This window comes from Podarcis muralis, chromosome 12, assembly GCF_964188315.1.
Source record: "Podarcis muralis chromosome 12, rPodMur119.hap1.1, whole genome shotgun sequence".
Lineage (NCBI taxonomy): Eukaryota > Metazoa > Chordata > Lepidosauria > Squamata > Lacertidae > Podarcis > Podarcis muralis.
Window position 1 is genome coordinate 4,314,993 of NC_135666.1, and position 20,969 is coordinate 4,335,961.

At 44.7% G+C, this 20,969-nt stretch overlaps 1 protein-coding gene across 3 annotated transcripts; it reads right to left on the minus strand.

Annotated features, from left to right (window-relative positions):
* Positions 1 to 924: 924 nt before the first annotated feature.
* On the minus strand, positions 925 to 17,999 carry LOC114607255 (twisted gastrulation protein homolog 1). 3 transcript variants are annotated; one of them, XM_077936646.1, is made up of 6 exons: positions 17,850 to 17,999; positions 16,768 to 16,847; positions 13,404 to 13,564; positions 9,001 to 9,100; positions 5,469 to 5,735; positions 925 to 3,659 (listed from the first exon to the last, which is right to left on the minus strand). In XM_077936646.1, exons 3-6 carry the CDS (start codon positions 13,521 to 13,523, stop codon positions 3,478 to 3,480), a joined length of 669 nt encoding a protein of 222 aa, XP_077792772.1. In that variant the 5' UTR covers positions 13,524 to 13,564; positions 16,768 to 16,847; positions 17,850 to 17,999; the 3' UTR covers positions 925 to 3,477. The 3 variants fall into 3 exon arrangements, with proteins under 3 accessions (XP_077792772.1, XP_028606113.2, XP_028606115.2); XM_028750280.2 differs by lacking the exon at positions 16,768 to 16,847 and adding an exon at positions 14,093 to 14,195 and having other exon boundaries at positions 17,850 to 17,938; XM_028750282.2 differs by lacking the exon at positions 16,768 to 16,847 and having other exon boundaries at positions 17,850 to 17,976.
* Positions 18,000 to 20,969: the final 2,970 nt, after the last annotated feature.

Here is a 20,969-nt window from a genome sequence, read left to right on the forward strand (position 1 = left end):
CTCTATACAGTCCTACAGTTCTGCGGCAGGAGATCCACAGCCACTTCACACAATGCCCACTCCCAATTTTCATTGGAGAGACATGTGGCTTCACTGTCTAGGTAGGTACCCCCCTACCTGCCACACTTCCCCCACCCCACTTAAGCTGGGGGGGGGGGAAATCCGCTGAAGCCTCCAGCAGCGGAGGATCCATGGTCCCCTTCCTTCCCTCCTCCGTAGTTGCTTTGAAGGAGGAAAGTGGGAGAGGAGCTGCTTACACGAGTGTAAGCTGCCCCCCTCCCACTTTCCTGCTTCAAAGCAATCACGGAGGGGGGAATCTGCTGAAGCTTCCAGCAGCGGAGGATCCATGGTCCTCTTCCTTCCCTCCTCCGTAGTTGCTTTGAAGGAGGAAAGTGGGAGAGGAGCTGCTTACACGAGTGTAAGCTGCTCCCCTCCCACATTGCCGCCTCAAAGGGAACCCGGGAGGAGGGAATCTGCTGCAGCTTCCCCCACCTCCCGCAGAAGCCGCACGCTCTTTAAAGGGGCGGGGCGGCTTCTCCTGGGTTTTCTGGGAGGTGGGCGGATTCCCCCACCTCGTAGAAAAGCCTGCAGGAGCCGCACAGCCTTTAAAGAGGGCGCCGCTCTTGGGGGCTTTTCCCCCAGGAGGGAGAAGGGACTGCTGCGGCCAGTCAGTCCCTTCTCCCTCCTGGAGAAAAGCCCGCAAGAGCGCACGGAGCTTGTGTGCGGCTCTTGGGGGCTTTTCCCGCCTGCCTCCCCCCTGCATTCGCTCCATAGGACGCACACACATTTTCCCTTGCTTTTTAGGAGGGAAAAAGTGCGTCCTATGGTGCGAAAAATACGGTAATTCTTTCCCTGTGGCAAAACCACTAAAAGGTCTAAACTTACAGTTACTTATGAGAACACAATTAAAGAAAACCACACAGCTAAATAGTGTTGTTTATTAAAATACCAAGTGAAACAGGTAAATATAAGAAAATGCATTTAATACTGATATAAATCATTTCACTGTATGTACACAGAGCTCACAGCAGGGTGATTCCTAGGCAGTATTATAAATGACAATATTACAGATCAACTGGACCATCCATAATAGGAAATATTTCAAGGTTTTAAAATGTCTCTTTATCACCAAAACATAAAACTATCCTCAAATCTATTTTTTCCTCTTCAAAGTCTTTATACAATTAGGATGATCCCGTGAATCCACCCCAACAGATTCTTACGCAGAAAATCCTGGCTTCATTAAGGTAACAGTGTTTTACAGGTAGAATGTTCTTAAGTCAAACATTTTCCGTACCTTCAAAGCTATTGAATTAGCTTTCATTATCCAATTTGCATAAATTTCCTCATCAACGAATTGGACAGTACCAAGTTTTACAATGCATTTATGTTTTCCACCTTTCAAAGTGTGGCTTCACATTAAATACAGCAGCAACTGAAAGGCTTAACTGAGAGTTCCATTTTCCCCAAGGAAAGAAGGCTATTAGATGTAGGGTTATTGTTCTATAATGTCTATAGTCACTTTCAGCCGCCAGAAAAGAGAATTCTAAGCTTTAGTAGGTCAACTGAGCACATGGTACGCATAGTTTTGCCAAAGATATCTATCCAACAGAAGAAAAATGAATAGGCTAAATCCAACTCGTTATTGATCTGCAAGATCATTTATTGCAGAATATGAAACATTCCAAGACAGAAGAGATTCTTCTTTCAAGGAAGCGGTGGCGTAATTTCTGTTGATTTATGAATTGCCTTTCACCTAAGTCTCAGGATTTACAGACGTGTAACAGAAAGAATTACGATTGGTTTAAAAACAGTAAGGGCAGGACTGAGACTGTGTTCACACCATACATGGAAAGCACACACGTCCACCACAAAAAATAATATTTCTGGGAGCTATAGTTTGTTAAGGGTGCTGGGAATGGTAGTTCTGTAGGGAGAAAACTAGAGTTCCCAGGATTCTTTGGGGGGAGTGTTTTAAATGCATTGTGTGTATACATCCCTCAAAAACTACAGTTCCCAGAATTCTTTGGGTAACAGTGGCTGGAGACAGTCAGGTTGTGTGACCAGAGGAGGAATGACCGCTGGGAGAGCAGAGAAGAAACGGCCTGGTGCATCTGCAGCAGCACAACCGGACGTCTCCATCTTCCCCAGCTGCAACAAAACATGTCTCTCCTGTATCGGTCTCTACGGCCACAGCAGGTGCTGTAACTCTCCAATGGTCTGACTTCACCCCTGGAGGCGTACTCCTTCATTGTCTCCTGAGACAGAAGCCAACCAATTCTAGTCGATGGGTCAGTCCCAAATTCTTAAGGCAACAAGTCGCAGGGTGGGTTGGATTGGTACCAAAGCAATTTAAAAATCAAGAAGTCTTCTACTGTCTCGACAGATGCCAACTCTGCATATTGGCCGATTGTTGGCTCAAAATTAAGAGAATGAACCATTTTCTTGGTAAAACACTTCTGGATAACAGAAGCATTCTCCCCCTGTGCAACCTATTTGTGTTTCCTAGGATCATGTACAAAATGCCTGTGTGGGAAAGAGCATTGCAGGGGGTTAGACTAGATGATTCTTGGGGTCCCTCTTCCAACTCTACAATTCTGTGAGTCTAAGAACCTACGGTTTCAGTGTAAGGATTGCCAATGGTGACTCGGCGAACTCGTTAACTCTAAACAGTATATTATTAAAAGCTACAGTAGAAAAGAGGGCGCAACACAAAGTGTCAAGTATATAAATTTTATAAAAATAGAATTAGCTGGCTTTTAAAAAATATACTTTATTGAGCCTCAGTAAGATTTGTACATAATAAAGAAAAATAGCAAAAGATCCTGACGCAACTGCATTTCGTCCAAATCTCTTCCTTGCTGCTTACATATCAGTTATTTCTGAGTTCACTATGATTTATATTTTAATTATCAATTGATGGATGTTCTCTTTTTTTGAACTAGAGCAAGAAACAAAGAAGAGGACACATATTTTGATCTAAAAAATATTGATTCTTTCCTTCTTTTAAGCAAATGGTGATGGATGGAGACTTTCATGTAACTGCCATCCTACTTTCAAAAATACCTATCATGATAGAAATCTGTGTGTCGCGCTGCATCAAGCTACACGCCAGTCCAAATCTGAAATTTTGGGGAAATTCCAGAGTTTATAGATTTCTGGATCCAATTGCAATTTCTGTGAAGTTTCATGCTCCTCTCCTTAATGAGACGACCCTGTACATAAGTTGGCATATTCAAATCAAATAAAACTCTAATAAGCCTGGTTAATATTTTAAGAAAACACACATTTGCTAGTTAACACTGTATTACCTTATTTAGAGGGAATGGGGTTGGAATTACAGGTTTTAAGATTTTGTACATCTCTGCGTTTCAACTATTCCACTCTCAAGCAATCCTCCCAAGCTCAATCTTTATCAATAAAAAAATAACTTTGGTGTCTATGAAAAAAAAGAAGAAGAAGATTCAGCTTCTGGCTTCAGAACATACAATTTGTGCATCTTACAGTTTTACTGCCATAGTCTATACACTCTGGTCCAATACATTCGCAGCAGGCGTTGTGAAACCATCGGTATTTTGATGCTCCCATAGATTCGCAGGAACTCTTGCACTGATGTACCGACATACAGTCATCGAAGTAAACCACCGTGCACGTGGCTTCTAAACGAAGAGAGCGAGAAAGGCACTTTAGTCTGCTGAGAAAAGCTCAAGCTGCCAATCATTCAGACAATGGAACCAATAACTTAATTTCCAGCTTAATTCAGGGTGAATGGAACAGCTTTTCCCTTGATCCAAACACACCTCTGTCAGTTTTGAAATAACGTTTAAAATAAAGTCCCGTATTTTCGCTCTATAAGACGCACCAGACCATAAGACGCACCTAGTTTTTGGAAGAGGAAAACAAGAAAAAAATATATTTTGAATCCCAGAAGCCAGGACAGCAAGCGGGATCGCTGCGCAGCGATCCCGCTTGCTGTCCTGGCTTATGGGATAGCGGCGCGCAGCCTCTCCCAGGCAAGGGGAGCCTTCATCGCCTGCCCGAGAGAGGCTGCGCATGGCTAGGGCTCCCCCAAGAGCCGCACTCCCTTTAAAGAGTGTGCGGAGCGTGTGTGTGGCTCTTGGGGGCTTTTCCCCGAGGAGGGAGAAGGGCAGCCCTCCTCGGGGAAAAGCCTCCAAGAGCCGCACACATGCTCCACGCAGCTCTTTGAAGGGAGCGCTGAGCAGAGCCTCCCGCCTGCATTCGCTCCAGAAGACGCACACACATTTCCCCTTACTTTTTAGGAGGGGGAAAGTGTGTCTTATAAAGCGAAAAATACGGTATGTCCCGTGTGGAATTACTGCAGTAGCAAAATCAGTATAATCTTTGTCTCCTGCTCTGCACACTCTTATCCAGGCACCCCCAAACTCGGCCCTCCAGATGTTTTTGGACTACAATTCCCACCATCCCTGACCACTGGTCCTGTTAGCTAGGGATGATGGGAGTTGTAGTCCCAAAACATCTGGAAGGCCGAGTTTGGGGATGCCTGCTCTTATCAATTTATCTCCCCCCCCCCCTTCTCTGGAGACCTTGGGCTGCGATACAGCAGAGAAAGTAAACACAACACTAAATATTAAAAATCAGTTCGAAAGACCCATTGGTTGCAGACACAACGTATCGTATTTTTCGCTCTATAAGGCGCACCAGACCATAAGACGCCCCTAGTTTTTGGAAGATGAAAAGAAGAAGAAGAAAAAATTCTGAATCCCAAAAGCCAGGACGGTTCAGTAATCAGCATGTTTTTACATGAGTAGAATGTGTGCTTTTATTTAAAATGCATCTCTGGGTTATTTGTGGGGCATAGGAATTTGTTCATTCCCCCCCCCCAAAAAAAAATAGTCCGGCCCCCCACAATATCTGAGGTACAGTGGACCGGCCCCCTGCTGAAAAAGTTTGCTGACCCCTGATTTTAAAGCTTTTCTCCCAAAAAATCCTGGGAGCAACAGTTTACCCTCTCACAGAACTACAGTTCCCAGCACCCTGACCAAACTACAGTTCCCAGGTCTCTCTGAGGGAAGCCATGGGATTCAAATGTAGGTAGCGATTCACCATAATCCGTGGACCAGGCATAACCCCAAACTTTGGAACTGTGACAACACTTGCCTGTACAGTGGTACCTCGGGTTACATACGTTTCAGGTTACAGACTCCGCTAACCCAGAAATAGTACCTCCGGTTAAGAACTTTGCTTCAGGGTGAGAACAGAAATTGCGCAGCAGCGGCGGGAGGCCCCATTAGCTAAAGAGGTGCTTCAGGTTAAGATCAGTTTCAGGTTAAGAACGGACCTCTGGAACAAATTAAGTACGTAACCAGAGGTACCACTGTACTTTAAAACAGCAGCTAACGCATCATTCTTCCTTCCTCTCTTTTCCAAATGAACACAATCTCAACCCCAATTCTAGGAGCTCAGTTTTCACACAGCAGCCTGCTTACCTTTGTCGCTGGAGAACGGCGTGTGGACGTTGTTGCTTGAAACGGAGACGTTCTGGTGCTGGGGGTGGTTCACCGACTCTAAAATGGAGACCAGGTTCTCGTGGTGGGACAGCTCTTCCGCGACGGGGAACGAGACAATATTCCAGTGCAGCTGGGTGTCCCCTTCTGTAAGCGCTCGGAAAAGCGAGGGGATCGGCCCGTGCAGTTCCTCGACGGTGCTCTTGGACGTGGGAGGCGTGTCGCTATAATTGCGAGGGTTGCACATACCTGGAGGTGAGCAAAATGAAAAGAAAAGGCACCTATAAGAAGCAACATTTTTTGGAAAGGCGAAATGTTCAACTTCAAATCATGAGTGGGGAGCGCTGGTAAGACCTGAAGGTTATTTATTTATTTCATACCATACACCGCTTTACAATGTAGAAAAGCCCTCAAGACAGTTTACATAAAAAGTTCATCTTGCCCCTTTCACCTTCCAGGTACAGTGGTACCTCGGGTTAAGTACTTAATTTGTTCCAGAGGTCTGTTCTTAACCTGAAACTGCTCTTAACCTGAAGCACCACTTTAGTTAGTGGGGCCTCCAGCTGCCGCCGCGCCGCCAGAGCACGATTTCTGTTCTCATCCTGAAGCAAAGTTCTTAACCCGAGGTACTATTTCTGGGTTAGTGGAGTCTGTAACCTGAAGCGTATGTAACCTGAAGCGTATGTAACCCGAGGTACCACTGTACTTATTTTGGGTGATGCTTGAGTCTGTAGCATGGCTAATCCCTTTAAAGGAGCAAGCACATAGCTTGGAGATATTCCAGGATAAAGCTTTTCCGTTAGACAAGGTGTCTTTTACCAGCTTCCATCCATCAGCACATCTGGATCAGGATAACTTCAACACTGTAGTAGTACATGCACTAGTAACCTTAAGGCTGGATTACAGCAATGTGCTTTAAGTAGCAAAAAATACCAAGACATCACCTTCCATTTAAGCCTGGTGGAAAAGGGTAAGCAGCTTTTATTGGGGTGGGGGAGGACACACTATGAACCTCACGTTTCTTATTCTGTCTCACAGACACCAAAGCCCTTTTTGTCTCCTTGGGACACAGGATGAAATTACAAATCACCTTTTCTTGGGAAAGTATCCAATTTGTGCAGCTTCTTTGATCACAATTCAAGAATGCAATTTTGTTCACCTAGGAGTTTAATCTCTTGCCAGAATTACAGAAGCAACTTCACTAGCCAAAGGTGTGACATAAGCACATAGTCAATGACACATGAGACACTGCTTCCATTTCACGGCATAGCTAAATATACTCCATGCCACATGCATGAAAGCTCTATTGAAAGTATCACTTTCCTCATTTAATGCACTTTGAAAAACACATCTGTACAAACTCACCAGCATCTTACTTTAGGGTAATAATAGCACACGGATTACTTTCCCAAACACAACGTGTGTGCGCGCGCGCTCTCTCTCTCTCTCATACACACACTTTAAAAGTACAGTGGACACTCGGGTTGCGAGTGTGAGCCATGCGCAGCATTCGCAACCTGCAGCGGAACATCTGTGCACGCGCGGGTTGCAATTCAGCCCTTCTGCGCATGCGCAAAGTGCAATTTAGCGCTTCTATGCAACTGCCGAAACCCGGAAGTAACCTGTTCCAGTACTTCCAGGTTTCGGCGGTCTGTAACCCGAAAAAACACAACCTGAAGCATCTGTAACCCAAGGTATGACTATATTATTAATACAGCGGTACCTCGGGTTAAGTACTTAATTCATTCCGGATTGTACGAATTAACAGGATGTAACAGGATGTAGAAACTAAATTCTGAAGAATTGTTTTGTTGTATTTGACTGCTAAACTACAAAAATAGCATCACAATCCATTTATTCTGCAGGCCCCCCACTATTTTACACCAGTCGTTTTCAACCAGTGTGCCGTTGCCCCCTGGGGTGCGCTGAATGATGGCCAGCCCAAGGTGGAGGAGATGCAGGGAATCATTAACTTCTGCACATGACACCCTCTCCCCACTTCACATGCATCCCAGGAGACAGCATGAAAAAACAGACTATTTAGCCAAAATAACCCTCGGCTGTGTAAATTCGGGATTTGGGTCAGCGGTCAGGAGAACAGGCTGACAGATACAAATATGGTAAAAATCAACATCATCTCCGTTTGGCCTACAGCAGCTTGAAATACTGCATAAATAAGCCACAAGGCTCTGAAACATCGGCCATAAGGAAACTTAATCAGCGGGGCAGGGAAGGGTCTAGTAGGGGGCTCAATTCATGAATTACCAAAACAGTGTGGTTCAGCGAAATTAATCTCCCCTGTATGCTTGTGAAGTGGAACACAGGTTGGATGAACAACCAAGTTCTTTGACACACCACTGCTGCCCCCTCCCTTCTATGGAACAAGTCACCCTTGATGTGGGGAAGAGCGACGTCATGCACCTCAGTCCTGTGGTTCCTGTTTGGGGAAGTTACTGGAATAGCGCATGATTCAGCTCATAGGGCAGCAGCAACTATATCGCTCTTCCAACATACGAACTGGACCATAGACACAGACGTGCAGAGCTGTTTCTCCTTCCCTAATACAGTGGATGCTCGGGTTGAGAACGTGCGGGTTGCGATTTGGTGCTTCTGCGCATGCGCGACTTAGCACTTTTGCACATGCGCGATTGCCAAAACCTGGAAGTAACCCATTCTGATACTTCTGGGTTTCAGAGCGTCCGTAACCTGAAAAAACGCAACCTGAAGCGTCTGTAACTCGAGGTATGACTGTAAATCTAGCTCATGGGTATACCCTAGGGACGCGGGTGGCGCTGTGGGTTAAACCACGGAGTCTAGGGCTTGCCAATCAGAAGGTCGGCGGTTCGAATCCCTGCAACGGGGTGAGCACCCGTTGCTCAGCCCCTGCTCCTGCCAACCTAGCAGTTCGAAAGCACAGTGCAAGTAGATAAATAGGTACCGCTCCGGTGGGAAGGTAAACAGCGTTTCCATACGCTGCTCTGGTTCGCCAGAAGCGGCTTAGTCATGCTGGCCACATGACCCGGAAGCTGTATGCAGGCTCCCTCGGCCAATAAAGCAAGATGAGCACCGCAACCCCAGAGTCGGTCACGACTGGACGTAATGGTCAGGGGTCCCTTTACCTTTATACCCTACTTTTTTTCTGGTGAGTGCCATGGCTAGCCCTGACATGGCGCCAGACATGATGAACCAGACACCCCAAACGGCGAGGACCCTGAGTAGCAGGCAGGGTTCCCTGAATCCAATGCTGGGGATCTCCTTGAGGGGGCCCCTCCAGGCAGAGGCTTGATGGAGAACGCCCAGATCTACCAGAGGAGGCGTTGGAGCCACTCCTCAGTCCTCTAGAGGGTCCCGTAGACCACCAATTGGGAACCCACTGCCCTAAAGCCCTGGATTCTGTGTATGCTCTGCTCCATTGTATTGACATGGCTCTTAAGAGCCACAGATCCAAAGCAGTTGACATGAGTATCTGAAGCAGCCAAGGCCGTATTAGGTGATAAAGAACGAATGAACTTACCAACGCAGTCACAGCACTCGTCCCACAGTGTACCCAGACACAACATGCACTCCTTGCAACAGGAGCAGTTCCCTTCAACAGGCCGGCATTGACACAGCTCCTGGAAACACAACACACCATTTAGGTATTTCTGTGCATAAAATACCACGGGAGACAAATGCCTTCCCCCACAACTACCACAGATAGGAACACACATAGGAAGCTTTGTTAGGAACGTACATAGGAAACAAATATTCTGCTTTGTTGTGTGTCCCCCCCACACTTTTGTTGCACTATAGACTCTCCAGACAGCAATAATGTGGTAACATTGGCGGTGGGGGGCGGTGGGGAATCATAGAACAGAATAAATCCACCACCAAGGCATTATTGTGTCAAAAATATGTTGCAAAATACATCTGCAATTAAGCACCAGCCTGGAGAGGAGGAGGAGGAGGAGGAGGAGGAGGAGGAGGAGGAGGAAGAGAAGAAGAAGAGTTTGGATTTGATATCCTGCCTTTCACTCCCCTTCAGGAGTCTCAAAGCGGCTAACATTCTCCTTTCCCTTCCTCCCCCACAACAAAGACTCTGTGAGGTGAGTGGAGCTGAGAGACTTCAAAGAAGTGTGACTAGACCAAGGTCACCCAGCAGCTGCATGTGGAGGAGCAGGGAAGCGAACCTGGTTCACCAGATTACGAGTCCACCGCTCTTAACCACTACACCACACTGGCTCTCCTTATCCATATACAATTGCAAAAACAGCCACACAAACCATTATTTAAGAGGGGCTGTATTTAATCGCACATTTGCTATGTACTGTGCAGATAACAGAAATCATCTTTTTGACTCCACTGCCATTTGGAAGCACAGCAACTTCTGCTATGCAAAATTACCATGTATTATTTAATGAAATTCTCACCAGTGGAAGTATATATATTGTTTAAAATAAAGTAGGATGTACGCAAGCTATATTGCATAGCTCTAGTTTCTCCCCCTGCTAGCTCACTGTGATACACATAAACCAGGCTTCCTCAACCTCGGCCCTCCAGATGTTTTGAGACTACAGTTCCCATCATCCCTGACCACTGGTCCTGCTAGCTAGGGATCATGGGAGTTGTAGGCCAAAAACATCTGGAGGGCCGAGGTTGAGGAAGCCTGACATAAACTATATATGGGTTAACGTGCAGACTGCCAAGAACTTTATTAAAGCCAAAGTTCTCAGCGAAGAAGAAATGACTAACAGGATATTTAAAAGACTCATCCAGGGCCACAACACAAATGCAACATGTCTCAAGACAAGAAACTGTTGATCTCATTCACATCTGTTACAGAGCTGATAAAATAAATATTTATGCAGATCATCCTTCCCACATTCTGGAAAAGGCAGTATAATGAACGCAGCCTCTTCTACTTCACAGAGTGAAAGAATTTAGAGCAATGGATCTTGCTTAATCATCTTCCCGCATATTGAGTTCAGGGACCTGCTTTCATTATACATGGAATCTTCAACCTACAAAAAGTTGGTCATATCCGTTCCTCTTAAATCAGATTTGAATGTTCCATGAGTTTCAAAGGGACCCAAGCATGACCCATCAAACATAGCCAGCAATACTGAAGGATGCTTTCCCCCCCATAAGCCCCCCATGTTGAAGTGTGTCAAGTTTCAAAATTAAAAGTACAGTGGTACCTCAGGTTAAGTACTTAATTCGTTCCGGAGGTCCGTACTTAACCTGAAACTGTTCTTAACCTGAAGCACCACTTTAGCTAATGGGACCTCCTGCTGCCGCTGCGCCACCAGAGCACGATTTCTGTTGTCATCCTGAAGCAAAGTTCTTAACCTGAAGCACTATTTCTGGGTTAGCAGAGTCTGTAACCTGAAGCGTATGTAACCTGAAGCGTATGTAACCCGAGGTACCACTGTACTATGGTACTCCATTGCCTCTCAAGACAGATGGTTGCCAACAACAATTACCATGGCTATTTTACACATTGTGTTTTACATAATAGGAGCGGCATTTCCCACCGGCAGAAATATACAAAGAATCAGAGACATGGATTCAGCATAACTAAAATTGGCTTAACTAAGGTTTTTGCACTCTAAGCGCTGAATATGACCTCGCCTTCACTTTACACAATGTCTCGGTATCTTCTGAATTAGCTGATTATCATATCAAAAACCTTAGCACTTGCCTCATCTCATTTTTAAAAAAAATAAAATTATATAAAGACAACCTAGCATATAAGCGTTTCCTGCATCGCAAGGACTAGATTACCCCTGGGTTCAATTCTATGTAATCGGAGTTTTTGCATGGTATGTTTAATATTGCTCAAGTTAAATACACATTTTTAAAAATAGGGTGGTGGGTGTAGCCAACCCTTTAATTAGCAAGTCTTGGGCTTCTCCTTCTTGTGAGTCACTCTTCTCTAAGCTTGCGCATACAAACAAGATTCAGAGCAGAGTGCCCTCAAGGTAACTCACACGGTAACTTGAAGGGTTATTCTGAGATTACCCTTTGCGAAAGAAACAGAATCATGTTTTAAGGAGACGCTCCTGTTTAACTGTGTTGGGTCATCATTGATTTCTAGGAACTATGATTCCCACACATCAGCAGTTGCTGAATTTTATTTTTATAAGCAATTGTTTAGCCTGCCCTTCATAACAATAAAAACGACACTGCAATGAAACCAATTCAGTTCAATGATTAAAACGGGGGGGGGGGGGGAATCAGCCTGTGCTCAGGGGGCCACGACCTCAGTTCTCCCACTTGCAGCAGAGAATAAATTCCTATTAATTTCCCAAAGGCTGGGGAAGTTGAATTTTTACTTGGCACCCAAATGACAAAAGCAAGGGAGAAGGCACCCCATAGCCACTGCCACGAAAAAGGCCCCGTCCTGTTTTCGCCACATAATGCACTACTCCTGGCTAGGTGATGATGAAAAGGGCCTTCCCTCCAGGTCTAAGAGCAGCAAGGTTGTTGCAGGGCGAGGCACTAATTCAGGTATTTGGGCCCCAAGTCATTTAGGGATTCGCATGTCAACACCAACACTTTGCATTCTGTCCAGAGGGAGCCACTGCCAACATTTCAGAAGGGGTGTTACTTGATTCTGGCTGCACAGGTTAACATTTCGGCCACTGTGGTCTCGAGTTAATTGTATATTCCAAACAGTCCTCAAGGGCAGCTCCACAAAGAGTGCATTACGATAGTCCAGCCAGGAAGTTGGGAGAGCACCAGTCACTGTGGCTAGCCCATCCTATAATTTTTCACTGGGCTGTATTCAACTTAGTAGACCCACTGAAAATAATAAACCTAAATTAGTGATCTCCATTAACTCGGATGGGTTAATGGCACGTCCAACAGGTAGATCGTGATCTACCAGTAGATCACTGGCTCCCCCAAAGAAGCTCAACAAGTTTGTCTCCCCTAAGAAAAGCTCAACGTATTTGCCCTGAACCCCTAAAAAACTGGACTTTCTTCCTCCCAAAAAATACCTCAACAAATTTGACCTGAACCCCCCAAAACAGGGGGTAGATCACTGCCAGTTTTAACTCTGAGAGTAGATCACAGTTTAATGGGAGTTGGCCACCCCTGGTCTACTCTGACTAGGATTAGCACTGAATACCACCCAGCATATTCCATTAGTGCATTACTATTCTGAAATTGCAACTTCTGACGACCTGTCTGTTATGGTAAACAGTAATTTCATTACTGCAGTTTCAATTCATCATTATTTCATTATTCTCACCGCAGCACATTCAGTCTCCTACAGATATTTAACTTTTATCTCAGAAAGCTAAATCTGCCAACGCCTACATTGTATATTGTTCAAGGGCTATAGCTAATGCTTGCCCTACAATGGACATGGTTAACTTAGATTCAGGTAGGAAGCTGTGTTGGTCTGACGCAGTCAAAAAATAGTTCAGTAGCACCTCAGAGGCCAACTAAGCTTGTTCTAGGTATAAGCTTTATACCCAGAACAAATTTAGTTGGTCTCTAAGGTGCTACTGGACTATGGTTACCTTAGGTTCATCGATTTCAATATGCCTACACTGAGTAGGCTGGGGATTCGCTATACCCTACTATGAGAAAAGAAGGTAAGGTTTTGCATTCATTCCCCAAATAAGCTCATACTACGGGGAAGAGAAAATAGATTAAAGGCACGAAATGCATGTTAGAGTGGCAATTCATCTAATTAATCAGTTTGACTCCACAATATTATCCACTGTAAGGCTGATTTTTTATTTGTTGTAAGACAAATGAACATTTGGAAGAAAGGTAGAGACAAAAACTCCCGTTCGTGCCGACACAAACTTCATTTTTATTTTGCTTCTTATTTCAGGATTGCTTATTCATCACATCAATTCATGCTGTTAACAGCCAACCTGTACTTTCCTACCCATTCGCGACAAAAACTGTATTCCCTCCTACCTGTATTAAACACTTGCTGACATCGCTTGCACAGAGAGCCTTGTTGCAGCACATTGAGGATGGGACCCAGAAGAACAGCAGACTAATAAGTGCCGCCGCTGTGTAGTACCACAACCTCATCTTTCTTGAAAGAGGGAGATTTCTGGAACTTTCAGACAGCACTGAAATATAAAAAAGGCAGCAATTGAAGCATCTACATTTACAGAAGCAGAAATTAGGTCTCTTTCATCCTTACCACATGCTCCTAAAACAGTTTTTTGTTTTCTCTGTGGGTTTTCCACACTCAGTCCAGCATGTGTCAAAAGCCGTTCTTGAATAATCAGACTACTTTTCTATAGACTTCAAACTTTTTGAAAAAGAAAGCTTCACACTTTGAATTCTAATCAAGGTTTAGTGAGAAAGGACAGGACCTGAAATAAATGAATTGTGGCTAAAAAGTAGGAGGGGGAAGTTCTAGCTGGGAAGCTGATGCAAAGATTACTGCCTCCAATTTAAAAATAATGAGAACGTGTTTTAACACAACCCCAAACTGTTTCTCAACACTGGGTGTCTAGAGGTATACATTTACAAAACAAGGCTTTTGAATAAAGAACAAGATGAGTGCCACATGTTTATGAACGGCAAGCAGCATTGTAATTGGTATAAAAAGTTACAGGAGTTCAGCAGGAAATCAGAGGATAGGCACTGACTGAAAATGAGGTGACCACTGCAAAATGTTTGCATGCGCGAACAGTATTGAAAGTGGGATATTGTAAGTGTCCACTCAAAGATTTGTTAACAGCAGAAGGCCAACTAAAATTGAAAACATTTGAAGACATAGTTATTAACAGATTGGTTACAGTATCATCAATTAAACAATGTCTTTAAAGTACATAAGAAAAAAGGTTTTGATACACAGAGGTCGAGGTCTGAAATAGATCTGTTGGGAAATAATGTGAATGTACAAATTACTTTTAGAATGGTATCCAAAAGATGAAGAAGTTAAGGCAGTGATGATTCACTGGGCAAGAGATTTTGGATATAATATCCAATTTTCATCATGGGAAAAGTTATGGAAAGAGGATCTAAAATTTACTGCGTGCTGTTTGTTGAAGGAAAACTATATGAAAATGATGTACTGTTGGTATCTAACACTGAGTAGAATTCTGAAAATGTACAGAACTAGTTCAAATCTGTGTTGGAAATGTAAAGGGAAAGAGGGTACCTTCTACCATATGTGGTGGTCTTGCAGAGTGGTAAAAGCTTCCTGGGAAACGATATATAGTGAGTTAAAGAAAATGTTTAAGAAACCTTTTGTTAAAAAACCAGAAGCTTTTCTGTTAGGTATAATAGGTGAAGAAACACCAAGAGAAGACAAAATACTTTTCATGTCTGCAACCACGGCAGCAAGAATGCTTCTAGCCCAGAGATAGAAGGAGGAAGAACTATCCACCAGAAAAGAACGGCAGACCAAGATGACGGAGTACACAGAGATGGCGAGACTGATGGGAAAGATCAGAAATCAGGAAGATCAAGTATTTTCAAAAGACTGGAATAAATTTTTAATATATTTAAAATACCACTGTAAACAGTTAAAATCATTGGCAGGCATACAGTGACACTTGTAATGTGAAATGAACTTTGGTAATTATGGGTATACAACAGATAGAAATTATATTCTTTTTCTGCATCTAATTTCTTTGAATATGGAACCCATGGAGGAAGGGAAGGGAAGGAGGTCCGAAGGTTTGAAAGAACCTTTTATTTTAATGTTTAGAAAGGGTTAAAGTGAAAATGTTTAAAATTTTGAAAAACCAATTAAAAAAATTTAAAGGGGGGGAAATAAAGTGAGATATTGTATGACTGCCCCAATAGCATCATGAGCACGAATCATCATGCATGTGCAATAAAAAAGGACATCTGGAGGGGTCCTTACATCATTTCCAGAAACTGGCTCCCTAGCTAGGGAGCTTCTTCCACATGCCTGAAGCTGGCAAAGGTTGATTAATCAAAACCAGGATGGGTTTGGAGCAAGCTAAGGAAACGTGGAATGTCCTTTATGTCACCCTCTTGGTTATAAGCACTTAAGAGCAGCTTTCTGGACCTCAGCAATGGCTACGGGATGCTTACTGGAGGAATATCACTCGCACAGACTGCTAACAGTGTACTTCCACCCCCCATCACAAATTTTCTGTTGCTAGCATTCTAGGTTTTAGAAAAACACACCTGAGAATGCCCTGATAATGTTAGCTAACAACAACCTGGCAAGACTGCGCTGAATTTTGAGAAACCTGTTTATAGCGTTGGCTTCAGGCACGCTGCTGCAGATGGCCATGGACCTTTCTCTCCTGAAAGGCACTCTGGCCCTAAAAACTTCGAGGCATAAAAACCAGTAAAAAATTGCTATTTGGGGAGGGGCGGGGATGCTGAAAATTAATCCGTAACACCTGCTTGAACCTATGTTTCTTAGTTCCATAAAACAGAGAAGTATGTTACTCAAAAGTAGGTGCTTTTTTTACCCACCCAGACACATTTCAGAGGGCATCTTTAAGCTGCTCAGAAATTACCTTCACACTCATTCACCCATAATAAAAGGATCCTCTTTGCCACTCACATGCTAGGAACTCGGAGCCAGCTAAAGTGGTTAAAAGGAGCTTACAATGTTCTTAAAAGTTCCATTTTTCTGCAGGGCGAAGGCAGTAGAATAGTGCAATGCAATTGTATCAGCATACTTTATTCAAAATATAACTTACGCTGCTTACCTATTTTATTCTTGAAAACCCAATAAAAATTATTTTTAAGAAGCCAGGCCAAATTTTAACACCCCCCCCCTTAAGCCCCTTGAGATGGCAAAAGGAAACTTTTCGAGGATCCTAAAACTTTTTCCTTAAAAACAAAAACAAAACACTGGACTTCCAAGGGAGGGAAGAAGAGCTAAGGAAAAAAAGCAAATGTGTTGGGCCAAGAGACACAAACCCGAGCCAAAAAAAGACGAAAACAGCTCCTCACCTCTGGCGTGGTTTGCTGGAGCGGCTTTGGGAGGAGGAAATAAAAATAAAAATAAAACCAGCACCGGTGTGTGCGGGGGGGGGGGGGGGGGGCGAGAGAGAGAAGTTTGTTGAAGGAGCCAAGGAGGCTGAGCAAACCAGCTGGTACCCTCGCAGCAGGGACAGACCAGGAGGGAGAAGGAGAAAAGGAAAAAGAGACCCATACACAGAAAAGAAACTGTGTTGGGACAATGTTGTTTTGCAAAAAGCAACCAATATAAATATTGCATTTTACAAAATTATGTTATCTTGATTTGCACCCTTTCTGCTTCTGATTATATATAGAGATGCACGCTCACATCAAGAAAAACAGCGTCAAGGTTGCATTTTGCAAATACCTATCGTGCTTTCATCATCATCATCATTTTTAATTTGAATACCGTCTTTCTGTCTTACAATACTCAAGGCGGTTGACAAGCTGAAGAAACAAAAGATGTACATCTTACAACAATCTAATGCAATGCAAAATAACCGCAGCTCGCTGCATTTTGCAAAATAATTTCAGCTTGTTGCCTTTTGCAAAGTAACTTTAGCTCGCTGCATTTTGCAAAGTGTAACATCGGCGTTTTAAGACAGCCGTTCGGCGAAAGGCAAGGAGGGAATGCTGTAAGGATAAAGCAACAAGTCGCTTTGTGTTTTTTATATATATACATATATACATACACGCACGCACACACACACACACACACACACACATATATATATATATATATATATATACACACACACACACACATATGTATATATATTATATTAATATACACATACATATATATATATATTGAAAAGAAAGAAATGATAAAGCAACAAGTTGCTTTGTTATATATACATATATATATATATACACATATACACACACGCGCACACACACACATATATATATATACACACACACACATATGTATATATATTATATTAATATACACATACATATATATATTGAAAAGAAAGAAATGATAAAGCAACAAGTTGCTTTGTGTTATATATACATATACATATATATATATATATATATATATATATATACATATACATACACACATACACACACATATAGAAAAGAAAGTCACTTTGCAAAAATGCAACAGGGCGCATATATATGCGCCCTGTTGCATTTTTGCAAAGTGACTTTCTTTTCACAACCTAACTTCGGCTTGTGTTGCATCCCGCCTTCTCCCGACGCCCTTATTATTATTCTTATTATTTCCCCCTGTGAGTGGGGAGAGAGAGGGACCCCCAGAGTTTCCCTAACACCCCCTTCCCCCCAAAAAAACCCCAAGAGCCCCCCCAATTCCCCAGAGCTTCCTAAAACAACAACGCCCCCCCTTTCCTCCCCCCAAAAACCCATGAACTTTCCCCATGAACTCTATTATTTGGTTTCGGCCCCCCCAATGGCCGCCCCCTTCCCGCCCTCCCTTACCCCGTCGTCCTCGCCTCCTCTGGGTCGCGCAGGGCCAGGCGGCTGGCAGCGTGAGGCGCCTTCAAGGGCCCCTTGCCTGCCTGCCTGGCACTCCAGACCCGGCTGTGAGAGGGAGGAGGAGGAGAAGGAAGGAGGCGGGAAGAAGGAATGGCCGCCTCTTCTTCCTCCTCCTCCTCCCCGCCATTCCCAGGCCCACGCCCCGCCGCGAGGCGCCTGAGGAGAATTCTCCTCAGGATCGGGCCCCGAGGGGCAGGCCTCGCCCTTTCTCACGGGCGGCAGCGGCGGGGCGAAGGAGACGCCGGGGAGGCGAGCGCCTGAGGGAGCGGAAGGGCCGGAGCAGTTCCCGCCCATTTTATTATTATTATTATTACCTTTGGGTATTAAGATTCGTCTACCGCCTTTCAGCCCAAAGGTCTCAGGGCGGAGGGCGAAGTTGAGAAAATGAATTACTAGGCAGCATAATGAGAGGGGCGGGAAATGAAAAATATAAGGCGCGCGGCCAGTGTGGGATTTACCTATAAACTAAACAAGCTATAGCTTAGGGCCACACTCTCTTGCCCCCCCCCCCCAATAAATTTAAGTGGGGGGGGGCTGGATGTAAATTTCCAAAATATAAGATTAAAATAAAATAAAACCTACATACAGCAACAGTGTTTGTGTGTTGTGTAGGCTCCTATGATGTAAGCCTGCTCCCTAAAATATCACTGGTTTGCTCCTTTCTGTATACAGTGGTACCTCGCAAGACAAAAAAACTCGCAAGACGAAAGGGTTTTTGGTTTTTTGAGCTGCTTCGCAAGACGATTTTCCCTATGGGCTTGCTTCGCAAGACGGAAACGTCTTGCAAGTTTGTTTCCTTTTTCTTAACACCGTTAATACAGTTGCGACTTGACTTCGAGGAGCAACTCATAGCACGCGGTGTGGTAGCCTTTTTTGAGGTTTTTAAAGACTTTGGTGATTTTTGAAGCTTTTCCAAAACTTTTCCGAAACCGTGCTTCGCAAGACGAAAAAAATCGCAAGATGAAAAAACTCGTGGAACGAATTAATTTCGTCTTGCGAGACACTACTGTACAGTGGTGCCCCGCAAGACGAATGCCTCGCAAGACGAATGCCTCGCAAGACGAAAGGGTTTTCCGTTTTTTGAGTCGTTCCGTAAGACGAATTTCCCTATGCGCTTCCTTCGCAAGACGAAACGTCTTGCGAGTTCTTGCGAGTTTGTTTCCTTTTTCTTAAAGCTGCTAAGCCGTTAATAGCCGCTTAGCCGCTAATAGCCACTAAGCCACTAATAGCCGTGCTTCGCAAGACGAAAAAACCGCAAGACGAAGAGACTCGCGGAACGGATTAATTTCATCTTGCGAGGCACCACTGTATAGGGTGCCTACATTCTGCATAAAGAAGACCATAAAGAAGGCTGATCGCCAAAGAATGGATGCTTTTGAATTCTGGTGCTGGAGGAGACTCTTGAGAGTCCCATGGACTGCAAGAAGATCAAACCTCTCCATTCTGAAGGAAATCAGCCCTGAGTGCTCACTGGAAGGACAGATCCTGAAGCTGAGGCTCCAAGACTTTGGCCACCTCATGAGAAAAGAAGACTCCCTGGAAAAGACCTTGATGTTGGGGAAGATGGAGGGCACAAGGAGAAGAGGACGACGGAGGACGAGATGGTTGGATAGTTCTGGAAGCTACCAGCATGAGTCTGACCAAGCTGCGGGAGGCAGTGGAAGACAGGAGTGCCTGGCGTGCTCTGGTCCAGGGGGTCACAAAGAGGCGGACACGACTAAACAACAACAACAACACATTTATAGGGTGCGGGTGCCTACATTCTGCATGTGCAAATGGCTTGAGATACCTATGAGGTCCATAAATTACCATAGAGCATATATTCAACATGGGACGCGGGTGGCGCTGTGGGTAAAACCTCCGTGCCTAGGGCATGCTGATCGCATGGTCGGCGGTTCGAATCCCCGCGGCGGGGTGAGCTCCCGTCGTTCGGTCCCAGCTCCTGCCCACCTAGCAGTTCGAAAGCACCCTTAAGTGCAAGTAGATAAATAGGTACCGCTTTACAGCGGGAAGGTAAACGGCGTTCCGTGTGCTGCGCTGGTGCAGGCTCACCAGCTGCAGCTTCGTCACGCTGGCCATGTGAGCCGGAAGTGTCTTTGGACAGCACCAGCTCACGGCCTCTAGAGCGAGATGAGCACACAACCCTAGAGTCGGACACGACTGGCCCGTACGGGCAGGGGTACCTTTACGTTTTTATATATTCAACACAAAAAAACAGTGACAATTTGTTGTTGACAAAGGACAGCTGGACATAGAAAGGGTCCCATTATTTTCAGGAGCTTAAGGCCTCATCAAACCCAATCCGGCCCTGGGCATGGCATAGTGATAAAGTAAGCACAATAACAGTAAACCCCCCTAATATATATACACACACACACACACACACACACCGCCCATCTGGCTGGGTCTCCCCAGCCAATCTGGGCGGCTTCCAACAAAACACCCAAAACAAGATAACATCCGACATTAAAAGCTTCCCTAAACAGTAAAGCCCCCTAATAATCATAGTAATAATAATAACCCCTCACACTTTTAACAGGCCATAAAGGTAAAGGTAAAGGTACCCCTGCCCGTACGGGCCAGTCTTGACAGACTCTGGGGTTGTGCGCCCATCTCACTCAAGAGGCCGGGGGCCAGCGCTGTCCGGAGACACTTCCGGGTCACGTGGCCAGCGTGACATCGCTGCTCTGGCGAGCCAGAGCCGCACACGGAAACGCCGTTTACCTTCCCACCAGTAAGCGGTCCCTATTTATCTACTTGCACCCGGGGGTGCTTTCGAACTGCTAGGTTGGCAGGCGCTGGGACCGAACAACGGGAGCGCACCCCACCGCGGGGATTCGAACCGCCGACCTTTCGATCGGCAAGCCCTAGGCGCTGAGGCTTTTACCCACAGCGCCATCCACGTCCCTTTTTTAACAGGCCATAGACAATGATAATTTTAGTTTACATACCGCCCTTTAGCCAAAGATCTCAGGGCAACAATTAGGGACATAAATCTTCAACCAGGCCTTTGAATAATATCCTGCAGCTGTTTACGTGTTATCACTGGGAAAGGGTGTGTTG

Bases quoted from the DNA above. Each gene is read 5' to 3' on its own strand.
- LOC114607255 (XM_028750280.2), bottom strand. From the start codon at position 14,126: ATGCAAACATTTTGCAGTGGTCACCTCATTTTCA. The intron at 5,736-9,000 runs GTAAGTTCATTC...GCTCACCTCCAG, and splicing joins CGAGTGCTGTGACTGCGTTG to GTATGTGCAACCCTCGCAAT. The intron at 3,660-5,468 runs GTAAGCAGGCTG...CTCTTCGTTTAG, and splicing joins GCCGTTCTCCAGCGACAAAG to AAGCCACGTGCACGGTGGTT.